The sequence below is a fragment of the Penaeus japonicus genome, unplaced genomic scaffold, assembly GCF_977035675.1.
Source record: "Penaeus japonicus unplaced genomic scaffold, GWHDUDI00000001_assembly GWHDUDI00000021, whole genome shotgun sequence".
NCBI lineage: Eukaryota > Metazoa > Arthropoda > Malacostraca > Decapoda > Penaeidae > Penaeus > Penaeus japonicus.
In genome coordinates this window covers 25,314,699-25,329,576 of record NW_028234423.1, presented here as the reverse complement: position 1 = coordinate 25,329,576, position 14,878 = coordinate 25,314,699, and the positions used below count along the sequence as shown (strand labels likewise).

Genomic DNA, 14,878 nt, shown 5'->3' with positions numbered 1-14,878 from the left:
ATTGTTGTTACCTTCAACATCTTCATCATCATTATCCACGTCGATGATGCTGTTAATGTCGAATACTGCTATTATTATAATGTTACAATAATGATAATTAATATTACTATGATATTATGATATTACTATTATTTGTATAATCATTACTAACGTTATTTATAGCAGCAGCAGTAATAGTAGCATTGTTACTGATAGTACCATAATTTCTCTTCATAATGATTACCGTATCACCTTTTTTTCTATCATGGCCATCATATGTAGCAGTGAAACCATTCCGTTTATCATTATTGCAGAAATATGAATAATTAAGTTCATCAACATCCTCTTTTAATCATAATGAGCTACGCTATCACGTATATCACGGACCCAGACAAAAGTTTATTTTTAGTCAGAAATATATATTTTACTTTCAGTATCAGATGTGACAGCTATTAGCGTAGTACAGTATGGCCCATACGGATTCTTCTATATATAGATAGATAAAGATCATACCGGCTAAAAGAACGTAATACACGATATAATAATATAACAAATGAAAACGAAACAACAGGTAAATTAGTGTCAAAAGGGATAAAAAACAGAGACAAGGAGAGAATGTGAATAATACAAGTCATCATTCCGTTGCAAATAAGTGATCAAGTTCTTCCAAGTTGCAAGTAATTGGCCGAGTTCTTTTCCAGGTGTGCAAGCATTCACGTTTGGATTTGTATTGGTCAAGAGGTTGAAGGTTAAGTAACATATTTCACGTCCTTGTCTGGAGAATTCAAAGGCCGTCGTTGTTGCTTGGGTTGGAGTATTTAAAAACCACCCCGGGTCGATGGCTGTTAGTTGCCTTCTTTCGTCGACAAGATGATCAAGACTGTAAGTTTTCTAGCTATACATACATACACACACACACACACACACACACACACACACACACACACACACATATATATATATATATATATATATATATATATATATATATATATATATATATAAGTAATTATATACATGTAAATATATGTATGTATATTTTCATAGATACAAAGGTATATATAAATATATATAAATATAAAATCTATATATATTTACATACAATCACGCACACACACGTACAATAATGATAGTAATAATAATAATAATTATAATTTGTGATATGGGGACATGTGCTTCTGGCTTCAGATGAAACCAAAGTGTGAGGAATGGCCGGAATTACCACCGACAGCGTAAGAGTCTTTTCGGGTCAGCAAAATTGCTAACCTAGAAAACTATCATAGCGCGGCGCAGCACACCAAATTGCTCTATATACACACATACATATATATATAAATATATAGTATACCTATACTCACATACACACAAAAGAGCCTAAGAATTTACGAATTGAACATTCACTTGGTACAGTAGTTCTCAACCTGTGTATCGCGGAACCGGGTCCGTGACACATCACCGTTTACATTCAACTAATTCATCAAATAAATCCATGAAAGGGTTCAGGTGCCCAGAAAAGATTAAGTGTATGAACTCAGAGGACACAATTTGTTAATATACAAGATGTTTTTTTGCAGGTAATCCTCCTGGTTTGTGCCGCTCTTCTCTTGGCATCTGCCGGAGCCAATCCTGTACCTGAACCCGGTTTTGGTGGACACGGTGGATTTGGACACGGAGGTTTCGGACACGGTGGCTTCGGACACGGAGGATTCGGAGGTTTCGGACACGGTGGCTTCGGACACGGAGGATTCGGAGGTTTCGGACACGGAGGATATGGTCGCTAAAATATAGCGACCAAGCACCGAATTTTAAATACTGAAAAATAAATCTTTAAATGCATTAAATGGCAATATTATGAAACCTGACTTTGGGTTGGACGTGAAAGCATTGCAATTTCATTTTTTTTTCGTATATTCCGCATAAGGTTTTGAGAGCACAACCCGCAAAGAAAAATATTAGATATAAATTCTTGATAATAATACCAGCAAGAACGACATAAGCTGAGTAACTGAAACAAACTGAAAATCAAGACAATTCGTTTTAATTCTCAAATAAGGGTTAACAATCGTAAATGATACAACAAAAAAAACAAAAAACAAACGCATAACTTTTGCATGATATGAATATTGTTACATGCGAATATATCATTGTCTCGCATATGAGAAACACATTCAGAAATAACACTTTATGTACAATACAATGTCAGTATCATGAAATTATGGTGTAAACGTAACTGTTTTTTCGTATCTTAGAGGTGATCGCCCTGGATTTTATCATTACATTTCAACATCTACTGTGACATGTCTGGGCTTATCTTCGTTTTGGTAGTACGTATGTAGAGGATTTAGGGAGAAGATATGTCAATTCATAAAGTCATCCCTCTAAGGTACAAGACACTATATATATATACACATGTATATATATACACATATATGTAAATATGTATATATACATATATGCATACATGTATATGTATATATATATATATATATTTATACATACGCACAAACACGCACACAGACATGTATATATATATATATATATATATATATATATATATATATATATATATATATATATTAATATGGAATATGATACACATCACAATGATGGAAGCTGATTAAGAAAATGATAAGAGGTAATCAATAGAACTCGCCCATCATCGTAATTCAAAAAGAAAAAATAAGATAATCACATTGACTAATATACCGTCAATATTGCATTTATCAAGATGACTGCGGAATCATCAACATAAGTATATAAAATATCTATAAAATGGCGGTACTGCCCTTCATAGGGAAAATGTCAAACTAGATTCTTTCCTTTCCATTAAATTGGGAAAAATATACATAACTTGAAAATTGGTAAATAACAAATGAATGGCTAATAGGCAATGGTACTGGCAAATCCAATACCACTTAGCAATAACTATTTGCAAATCCTATTACTTAAAATTAACAATGCTAACATGATTATTATGCTAAACTGGAGATGGGTCCTAGCGACGTAAGCATTGAGTAACCATGATTTCTTCCATCACTTTCAACATGTAACCATGCTGACGACTGAATATTTTTGAGTTTGTTGGACAAGATCTTTATCTCATTTATCTGTCTGCTTGGTTATTTTATGTGTCACTATTTTTAAATTTAACAATTTATCGAAACATACTCTGAATATCATTTATGGAAGTAATAAACAATCAGGTTCTTCGTGCTAGACGGAGAAACTAATGAGAAATGTTACTGTTGATAATAGTCACTGAGAATCATAAATCAGGATAATGAACATTTATTTTGTAATCTTTATCAGTAATAAGTGAGATAGCAGTTAGAATGATAAAATTTCTATACTTGCGAATACTTTTTAATTATTGCCCAAACGTCTATATCAAGGAATTATAATACGTCTGTGCTTGAAAAAAATGACAGTAATACTGACTGATCATATATAGCTTTTCCTTTACCTAAAACTGATGTTTTTGTTAACAGATTTATTGTAGTCATAGATTGATTAGTATCAAATAAATAATAATTACCAATACACCAAATCATATTCATGTCTTTTTGTTGATGTTAACCACCTTAAAAAAGTTGGCAATACCAATAGAAATAACACCGTGCCTGCCTATCTATCTGACCCTCTATATATCTATACTTAACCTATCTATCTACCTGTGCTTGCAAACACTAAATAGCGTCAGTCATTGATATAATATTAATAATCGTAACATCTTAATTTGCTAATATTAACAATATGAAATAGCAAGAGAGAGAGAAAAAGAGGGAGAGAGAAAGAAAAGAAAAACCTATTTCATTCGAGGAAAAGCAAATTAGAATTGGACTCGTCAGAAAAATGAACGTAGGAAATTCATGGCTGCGGCCTTGTCAGATGAACGCCATGATAAGCTCTTCTGTGGAGTATATAAATCCATCCTTAGCTCTTGTCTGCCAGTTGTCTCTTCAAGTCGACTTCAAGATGATCAAGACAGTAAGTTTATGTTCTCTGGATAAAATAATGACACTTGTGGAATATCATTAATAGATAATATATGTGATGTCACATTATCGATTTTAATCGAACATTACAATAACTACTGAATTTATGAAACACACACAAATATACATTTCTTGTCTATCTAATTTCGCAGGTGATTTCCCTGGTGTGCGCTGCTCTTCTTTTGGCATGCGTCGGAGCCAATCCTGAGCCTGAACCTGGTTATGGTGGGCACGGTGGATTCGGACACGGCGGATTCGGACACGGTGGATTCGGACACGGCGGATTTGGACATGGAGGATTCCGACACGGAGGATTCGGACATGGTGGATTCGGACATGGAGGGTTTAGACACGGTGGATTCGGACACGGTGGATTTGGAGGTTATGGTCGCTAAAACAAAACCAACGAATCTTTGAATTTGTAAACCTCAGACCACAAAGTAAATTTAAATAACTAGAAATCTGATATTAAAAACAACATTTAGTCAATTGAAAATGATTTCAGGAACATTATAAAAGATCATATGTAAGATTTAAGAACTAAAAATAAAAATGCAAAACTAATATATTGTTTCAATTCACTTTTACTATTACAGCGACTCCTATTGCAATACTGCTAAAAGAGTAATAAAGAAGACATTGATAACATCAATACAATTAAGGATTATTTAAACAAGAAATTATATACACCAACAATATTCTGGTAACCAATGGACCTCATTACGTAATTTATACCAATGTACTGTTCTGCTAATAAATCAATTCAATTTATCAAAATAATCGAAGTCTCCTCTACTCCATGGAACTACACATGTGACGAGTTGCATATCGCTATTGCAAGAGACATACCGCGAATAACTGTGTTGTCCAGGTTAGTGAAGGGTTAGACCAGAGAGTATATAAAGAGTTAACATAGATGTATATATACACATATATACACTCACATACACACACAAACAAACACAAATACACACACACATAACCACACACACACACACACACACACACAACATATAATGCTAGAAATTACAAAATATGAATAATTAGGACGATGGAAATGATAATGCTAGACGATGCTGGAGATGATGATAATGATAACAAAATGCTAATCTAATCAATAATAGCATTACGATTGATAAAAAAAATGTAAGTGAAAGTTATAGAAATTATATGTTATCGATGTTGATATTATTACTACAGTAGCAGTTTAAAAATAGTAGTTACGATATTAATAATGATAATGAGGATCTTATTGACGATGGTGATAACAATGATATTAGTAGTAATAATAAGATGATAAATAATGCCAAAATTTAAAATGTAAGAAATAACTTCTTAATGGTGAGGATCTTGGTATGAATTTTTTAAGAGGAATTAGTAGGAATGATGGTGAGAGTAGTAATATTACTACTATTACTGATGTTGGTGTTATTATCATTATTATTACTATCATTATGATGACCGTTATCCTAATCGTTATTATTGCTATTGTTATCATTATATTACTATAATCATTATTATTATCGTTAATACCATTATCATTACTAATCTCATTGCTTTTAATATGACCATTATTAATATTCTTACTATTATCATAATTAATAATACTATCATTACTCTTTTATTATCGATGTTATTACTTTTGTTATTATAATACTCTTTTATCATTCTTGTAATCATTATTATTATTATTATCATTACTCTTATTATTATCATCATAATCATTATCATCAACATTACTTTAATGAATATGTTTTTAATATCATTATTGTTGTTATCAATATCATCGTCTTTTCATTATGTTTATTATAATGAAAATATAAACAATAATTCAAATGATACTAACGACAATAATGATTTCTTCATTAACAAGATGATAAAAAGAACAACAGCTAGCCAAAGTAATACCAACATCAAAATCAATAGTAACAATTATTGATATATGATGTTAATGATGAAATCAAATTAAGTGGATAATAAAAACAATATAGACAAAAACGATTTTGATAATGATTCCATAAATTGTTCTTACCGTGTTGATTGATTGAATGATAACGCAGAGCAGAAAATAAATCACACCTCACGCACACCTCCAACCAAATGCGGAGAAAAACGTTATTCTTTTGTTCTGAGCTGACAGTATTCAACCACATTTGTTTTAAGCTTCCGAGTCTGAATTCGATTCGGCCAAGAGTTTGAAGGTCAAATTTAGCTTTCTTTGTCCTTGCTTGAGGAACGGAATGACCGTGATTGATCGGGCAGTGGAGTATATAAATCTTACGTGGGGTTACAGCTAACAGTTGTCTTGTCACACTGACTTCAAAATGATCAAGGGTGTAAGTTCCCAATCTCAGAATAAGCGCGTTCGTCGCTCTTGTGATTTTGAAGAAAATGTAAGAGTTATGATTTTCTTTGTGACATTTTCGTATTCTTCGCAGGTTATTGTACTAGTCTGCGTTGCCCTCTTTGTGGTGTTTGCTGGGGCGAATCCCGTACCCGACCCTGGCTTTGGTGGACATGGAGGATTCGGACATGGAGGGTTTGGACATGGAGGATTCGGACACGGAGGATTCGGGCACGGAGGATTCGGACACGGAGGATTTGGACACGGTGGATTCGGACACGGAGGTTATGGCCGTTGAATAACAGGCAACTGGAAACTATGATGTAAAATGAGTATAGAATAAAGATGATGTTCTTTAGAGGAATGTTATTTCTTTAAATCATTAAAGGTACAGGTGAATTTGGGTCTCGGAGACATTTTTAAGAAATAGGCACGGCTAATCCATTAAAATAGTATGGATATATGGGTTACTATATGAACTTATTATACACACACATCTATATATGTATGTCTGACATGCTAGGTATGTAACAGTCTATATTATTAAATTTATATCAATTTAAGGTAGAATTGACGGATAAACGCCAAACATTTTGTTTTTTTGTAATGCGAAAAAGAGTTAATGGCCCCGAACAGAATGGCGATAATTGTACTTTTCCAATTATTATACATATACATACGAATATATTTATATATATATATACATATATATATATATATGTATAGGTAAATATGAATACATATGAAAGATGGAAGAATGCAGTAACGCAATTAATATAGAAATACAAATACACCTCATTGACCGTGAATCGATATCGGGTTAACCGGCGGGATTCTCACTCAGATGTCCCGAATTCAAATCATTGTCATGAGTAATCACGAGTTATAATTGTATGTATACATATGCATACGAATATGTATATATATATATATATATACAGTTGTATATATGTATATATATAAACATACATAATTTATAATCATGATGCTGATAATGGAAATGAACTATGCAGAATGAATTATAATCATGATTTGTAAAATAATTCTATCAGTATTACTAATAACTAAAGTACAATAATAAGAGCAATGGTATTAAGGATTTAAAATATTACATATGAAGCCCTTAAACAACATAAAACGGATGATAAACAGCAACAATAACAAAAAATATATTAATGATGAGAATGAGGGCAGCAAAAGTCTTATAATCATGAAAATAACAAACAGTAAACGACTCAAAAAATGATTGATGCTGTATTTAACAAATGCGAAAATAGACATGTCTGTATCCATTTTATGGACATGCGTTTAAGATGTAATAAAGAGAAGACAGTCCACCAAAATTCACAAAAAAATATGAAAGTCGTGAATACGTTTCTATATCGTTAATGAATGATACAGACACTGGAGTGTAAGACATAAAAGCCATTTGAAGTTTATGTCTGTCAATTGTCTTCACATGTAAATTATAAGATGAATAGGCAGTAAGCTGACATTCTCATGTTGATGGAGTATAGATCATTCTGATAGATATACACGAATATATATTATAAAATCATCAAAAAAATTTGAGCTATTATTCAGGGTCAATACATTCGTTGAAAAGTTTGTTGATGTTTTCTTTTTCTTCGGAAATATATAGAGTTAAATAATAAAATCTCTTGAAAATTTAACGTGTTAGTTCAGTTTAATGCCTCTGGATGTAAAATTGGCTTCATTAATCATTTTACTTAAAATTACTTTCTAATATACCAGGCACAGGTATATCACAGAGGCAAATAATACAGCAGTAAAATGACGTTTGGTTCGTGAAGGAAACTAAGCATTGTATTGTCTTTTTGGTAGGTATTTGGTCTGGTTTGCGACACTCTTCTTTTAGCATATGCGATAGCCAATCCGAAGCCCGAACTTTTTTTTTCTTTCTTTTTTTTTTGACACGGTGGACCAACGAAAGTTTCAGACACATTGGATATGGTCACTAAATCATAATTATGATTATGCAATGGATTAGGAACATGACATGGAATAGATGTCATACTGAATAGAAACCACGATTTGTTTTCATTTCTCCTCAGAATTTCGATTTTTTTTTTCTTACTTTCCATACTATCATACGACTTTTTTGTTTTCTTTTTGAATACTCTGCAATATTCCCTACAACAAATATGGTTTTCAACCATGAAAAGAACACTCAAATTTGTCAAGCTATGGTAGGAGAAAGAATTGAAAAGCATGTTCTAATGTAGCACCTAGTATACATGTAATAAGACGTACATGCGCACACACACACACACACACACATATATGTGTGAGTGTGTGTGTGTGTAAAAAGTAAATACTGAATATGCAATTCTATGTAATATATTGAATAATTCAAATCATTCATATATATATATATATATATATATATATAATATATATATATATATAAATATATAATATTATATATATATAAATATATATATATATATATATATATATATATATATATATATAATATTATATATATTATATATATATATATATATATATATATATATGTATATATCTATAGGTATGTATGTATATATATATACATACATATATATATATATATATATATATATATAATATATATATATATATATATATATATATATAATACATATATATATATAATATATATATATATATATATATATATATATATATAATATATATATATATATATATATATATATTATATTCATACATATTACATACATATATGTATATATATTATATATATATAATATATATATATAAATATATATATATATATATATATATATATATATATTAATATATACACACATGTAAATATATATATATGCATATAGACATACATGTGTGTATAATTATAGAATATGCAAATATATATATACATATATATATATATATATATATATATATATGTGTGTGTGTGTGTGTGTGTGTGTGTGTGTGTGTGTGTGTGTGTGTGTGTGTGTGTGTGTGTGTGTGTGTGTGTGTGTGTGTGTGTGTGTGGAGAGAGTGAGAGTGAGATTATTTGTGTATATAGTTTATACATTCGTATATGCTTATATATATATATATATATATATATATATATATATATATATATATATATATATATGCACACACACATACACACACGCGCGCGCGCGCATGCATATGAGTTGGTGTCCTTATGTGTTTGTGTGTGTGAGTAAATGCATTTATTTTTCCTACTCCATTTTTCTTGATATTGACGAATAAATCCAGCCTTAAAACGTTAATGGTTACAAAAATCATAAATATACTATAAATAACTCGAATGCATAGACCAAGTGCAATATGAAATAATGATGAGAATGATATTATCAGCTATCTTGTTGATTACAATATATCAGTCATATAAACAAACAATGAAACTATAATGAGGACATGAATAAATTAGTGGATAACATATTAATCATAATTACAAAAAGTGAAGTAATAATAACATCAATGATATCAAATTCGACACAGCATAATAGCAATAAGAACAAAAGAACAGTAAAAAAAAAGAAAAAAAGAAAAAAAAATCAAGAATAAAAAAATAATGATAACAAACCTAACGTGATAACTAAACTGCTACCAAACACATTAGTTAAGATGGTAGTCGCAAGAACAATTATGTCAAATATGATAACGATAAACATGCACAAACAGCCACTACGACTTTCAACAGCAAACAAAACCACACACACCCATATATATATGTATAAATATACATATATGTTTATATATAAACATATATATGTATATGTATATGTATATAAATACATACATGTGTGTATGCATATGTATGTGTTTATGTATACATATGTATGTATATGTATGTATTTTTGTATACATATTTATACAAAGACACTTATACAATCAATAAAGATAAATAGGTAAGGACGTTCCCGTATATATATATATATACATATATATATTTGCTTCACCAAACTACCATGTTGACTGCGTAACGGAAAACCCACTATAGACTTTTAGTGTGTGTGTTTGGTGTGTATTTAGTGTGTTTTCTTTCTCAATCAAACTTTGCCATGCAACCGCAGAAAATTCGGAATTGAGTCGACCAAGAGCCTGAAGGTCGGCAGCCCGTTTCCATGTCCTTGTCTGGGAGGCAGTCTCTTGTGCCGGGGAGCTCGACTGGGGGATATAAAAGCTCTCCTGGGTCGACGTCCGGCAGTTGTCTTCTGACACCGACTGCAAGATGATCAAGACAGTAAGTTTGCTCATTATGATAGGAAATAAGTAATTCAGATATATATACATGGATTCATATTGAAATGTTATCTAAAACTCTATCAATGTTTATCTAGGTTTGACCCACTTCGTCAGCTTATTTCCCCTCATAAGAAAGTTAGTCCTTATTTTCTAAGGGAGTAAATGGGGGAAATAGTAAAATCAATTGAAAATCGAAACCATTTTAACTGAGCTACTTTTCAGGTAGTTGTGCTGGTTTGCGCCGCTCTTCTCTTGGCATTTGCGGGAGCCAATCCTGAACCTGAACCAGAACCTGGTTTTGGCGGACACGGAGGATTCGGACACGGTGGATTCGGACGTGGAGGCTTCGGACACGGCGGATTCGGACGTGGAGGCTTCGGACACGGCGGATTTGGAGGTTTCGGACACGGGGGATATGGCCGCTAAAGCAGAGCCGTATTCATGAGCAATAAATCTGGAAAAGCAACAACAAATAAATATATTACATAGAATTCAAGACTTTTTTTTTCATTCACGGCTTATCGATATTTATTTTCTGCAACGCATTATCTGAATATTGTGAAACATTCTCTACAATAAATATCGAGTCCAACACATTTTGTGAAGAGCGGATTTGTTTTCTAAAAAATCCTCATGATCATGTTAAATAGGGAAATTGCAACTATGCATTTGTTGATATTTAAGAATCCCAAATTTCAGAAATGGCCAATTACCAGAAATAACCAATGGAAATATCAAAATCTATCACGTTTGCACATGGCTTTCATGGCAAATTGCCAGGTTGTTGATGCTGGTTTTTACAATTGTAATGTTAAGAAGGATTAATCTTTTTCTTGATTATCTTTATAACTATTATCCTACTTATTACTCTATCATTGTTATTGTTTTTAATGCTGCAATGATTATATTCATTATTGTTGTTTTTATTGTCATTGTTGAAGTAACTGATATCAATATCATTGGTATTAATATTAGGATAGCTATTCGGATTATAGTTGCTGTTCTTGTTAACATAATTGTCATCATTATTTTCATCATTACAGTTAATATACTTAACAGTATTGTTGCTGTTACATTTGTTTCTTCTTTTATTGTCATCAGCATCATTATCATCTTAATTTTGTCATTGTCTATTGAACATTTGTATCTTAATCTATATAATCAATATGTGAATCGTCATTTGCATTGATGTAATTTTTATAATCACTAGTATTACTATTGTTATCACTGTCTGTACTGTTATCATACAAGCGTTTTGCAATCATTGATAAGATATCAATGGTCATAATCAACGTTGTTGTTGGTATCTAGATCATCATAATGTTTATTGTTATTACCATTATTTTTGTTATTGACATTATCATTAAGATAATTGCTCTTATCATTGCTATGGATATTACCATCATAATTATCATTATCATTATTGTTACTATTATCATCATTATTATTGTCATTATGATTATAATCATATTCATTATCATAACGATTATCAACATCATTATAATCATTCTCATCATTTTTAACATTTTGTTATTATCATCATTATCATTACCATTATCATTATCTTTATCATCATAAACAATTCTCTGTAAAATGAGGCTGGAAATTCATGTTAGCTCGTGATATATATTCTGCAACATGTGGACTTCGGCAACCCAGTTGGCAGCTCTATGTCCAGGAAATAATCTATGAGTGCATTATTGCCAAAATGGTAATCTCGAAAACGTGTTTTTATTTTATAAATAGGATTTCTATATAAAAATTGTGAAACTTAAAATATTATTTTATATCTTAAAAAAAATGACAGTGGCATTTAGATACGCATTGGCTGCTTTACAATAGTGGAAACAGTAGTGCCTTTGTTTGTAATTATGTAACAAATAGATGATGTGGCTCTCATAAGTTATTAAGGTGGCTCGCTTGCAAAAAATTAGTGAATATCAGTTATGCATGAAATGGCCGTTGCACAGTATAACAGAAAATGGACATTGTAGTGAGAATTCAGGGGAGACTAGACTAAGTCATAACTATGAAAAAGTCAGTCGAAAAAATGAAAGAGATTGTGAGCAAATTTGAGGTGATTTACGTATTAGATTACATAAGTAGGGAGTGACGTATGAATAGTGTCAGAAGGGAAGGGAAAGGGCACTACCCTGAATATAAGGGAACCCCCCCCCCCCTGTAAGTTTGTTAATTGTGTGTGGGTGTCTATATATATATATATATATATATATATATATATATATATATATATATATATATATATATATATACATATATATAAATATATATATTTGTGTGTGTGTGTGCATTATTGATATTATTATCATTATCATCATTAATAACATTATTATTATTGTTGTTGTTGTCCTGTCTCCGATATATGTGTCCAGCCCACTGCCACTTTTTCTTCTTGATGGTCTTGAGTATATTCTCTACTTTTGTTTGCTGCCTGATCCATGTGGCCCTTTTCTTGTCTCTTAAGCTAACTCCTAGCATAAGCCTTTCCATTCCTCTTTGGGCGCTTACTAATTTCCTCTCGAGTGCCTTGGTCGTAGTCCATGTCTCTGATCCATATGTCATGACGGGGAGGATGCATTGGTCAAAAATCTTTCTCTTTAGACATAGTGGCAGACGACTTCGTAATATATTACTATGTTTACCGAAGGCACTCCAACCTAGCCTGATTCGCCGTTTTATCTCGGCTTCGCAGGATGTACTCGACTGAATGAGTTGCCCTAGGTATACATACTCGTTCACTGCTTCTAGTACCTCGCCCTGTATTTGTATTTGCTTAACTGGGGTTCGACTGTTCAACATGACTTTAGTCTTTTTCATGTTCATTTTAAGGCCAATCTTCAGACTTTCCTTATTTAAATCGCTTATCAATTGTTGTAGTTCATCTGCTGACTCACCGAAAAGAACAATGTCATCTGCAAATCTTAGATTGCTTAAGTGCTCATTCCCTATTTTAATCCCTCTCTCTTTTCAATCTAACTTCTTGAATACTTCCTCCAAGCAGGCTGTAAACAGCTTCGGTGAGATGGTGTCGCCCTGCCTAACACCCTTTTTTATTGGTATTTTATTGGTTTCTGCGTGGATTTTGATGGTCGTTGTACCATCTCTATATATATCCTCTAATAATCTGCAGTATATTTCCTCTACTCCTTGTTTACGAATTGCATCCAGTACTGCAGATATCTGTACCGAGTCGAATGCCTTTTCATAATCTACGAATGCCATACACAGGGGCTTCCTATATTCGTTTGTTTTCTCCCTTATTTGAGCTAGTGTGTGGATATGGTCTGTAGTTGAGAATCCACTGCGGAACCCCGCCTGTTCCCTGGGTTGTTTTGAATCTAATGTATCGGTGATACGGGCTGTGATGATTTTTGTGAACAGTTTATAGATTACTGAAAGGAGGCTTATAGGTCGATAATTCTTTAAGTCTTTTGTGTCTCCCTTTTTGTGTATTAGAATTATTATTGCGTTTTTCCAGGCCTTCGGAATTTTACCGACGTCTAGACATCTGTTATAAAGACTGGCCAGCTTTACTGCCGCAATCTCTCCTGCATCTTGAATAAGATCCACACTAATGCCGTCTTCTCCTGGTGTTTTTCCTCTTTTCATGCTTTTTAGTGCCCTATTTACTTCATCTACCGTGATGTTTGGAACATCTCCAATTGTTGTGTTTGTCTCCGTATGTGGTTGGTCGTTTGAGTGGTATAGGTTGCGATAGAAGTCTTCTATTACTTTGATAATTTCATTTTTATTGTATGTCGCCTCTCCGTTGGCTTTCTTTACTGCATACATTTGTTTTTCCCTATTCCGAGCCTCCTCTTTGTTGCCTTAAGGCTGGTACCGGCAAGCTGAGTCGTTTATTTTTCGTATGTTAAATTTGCGTACATCCTCTTTCTTCTTCTTGTTTATCGTCTTAGTCAGCTCTGTTGATTCTATCTTGTCTCTGATTAATGTTATTTTCATTTCCCTACGCTGTTTCATAAGCTCTTTTGTCTCCACCGAAAGCTTACTGAACTTTTCTTTTTCGTCTTTACCCCCTATTTCAAGTGCAGCTTCCGTTAATATCTCACTGAATTGGTCGTTCATTTGGTCTATGTCAAGATCTTCGAGAGCTGAGTATTTGTTTCGGATGTTGATACTGAATTCCGTCGCCCTATTCTTAATGTTGATTAGACGAGAGGCTTCTGTATGAGCTTGTTTCGTTCCCTTCTTAGCTGTAACTTTACTCTACTCCTGACCAGTCTATGGTCGCTACTGACATTTACTTTATTGATAACGGTTACGT

General features: G+C 32.2%; 2 protein-coding genes across 2 annotated transcripts; both read left to right on the top strand.

The window, feature by feature from the left end:
* The first annotated feature begins 820 nt into the window (after positions 1 to 820).
* Positions 821 to 1,877, top strand: LOC122247386 (uncharacterized). The gene is made up of 2 exons (XM_043006620.2): positions 821 to 861; positions 1,554 to 1,877. The coding sequence occupies exons 1-2, from the start codon at positions 850 to 852 to the stop codon at positions 1,758 to 1,760; spliced, it is 219 nt and encodes a 72-aa protein (XP_042862554.2). The 5' UTR covers positions 821 to 849; the 3' UTR covers positions 1,761 to 1,877.
* A 4,407-nt stretch (positions 1,878 to 6,284) lies between these two features.
* LOC122247389 (uncharacterized) lies at positions 6,285 to 11,068 on the top strand. Its single transcript, XM_086549106.1, has 5 exons — positions 6,285 to 6,310; positions 6,413 to 6,602; positions 8,074 to 8,092; positions 10,401 to 10,530; positions 10,795 to 11,068. The coding sequence occupies exons 1-5, from the start codon at positions 6,299 to 6,301 to the stop codon at positions 10,996 to 10,998; spliced, it is 555 nt and encodes a 184-aa protein (XP_086405232.1). The 5' UTR covers positions 6,285 to 6,298; the 3' UTR covers positions 10,999 to 11,068.
* The last annotated feature ends 3,810 nt before the right edge of the window (positions 11,069 to 14,878 follow it).

Bases quoted from the DNA above. Each gene is read 5' to 3' on its own strand.
- LOC122247389 (XM_086549106.1), top strand. The intron at 10,531-10,794 runs GCAGTTGTCTTC...GCTACTTTTCAG, and splicing joins CTCTCCTGGGTCGACGTCCG to GTAGTTGTGCTGGTTTGCGC.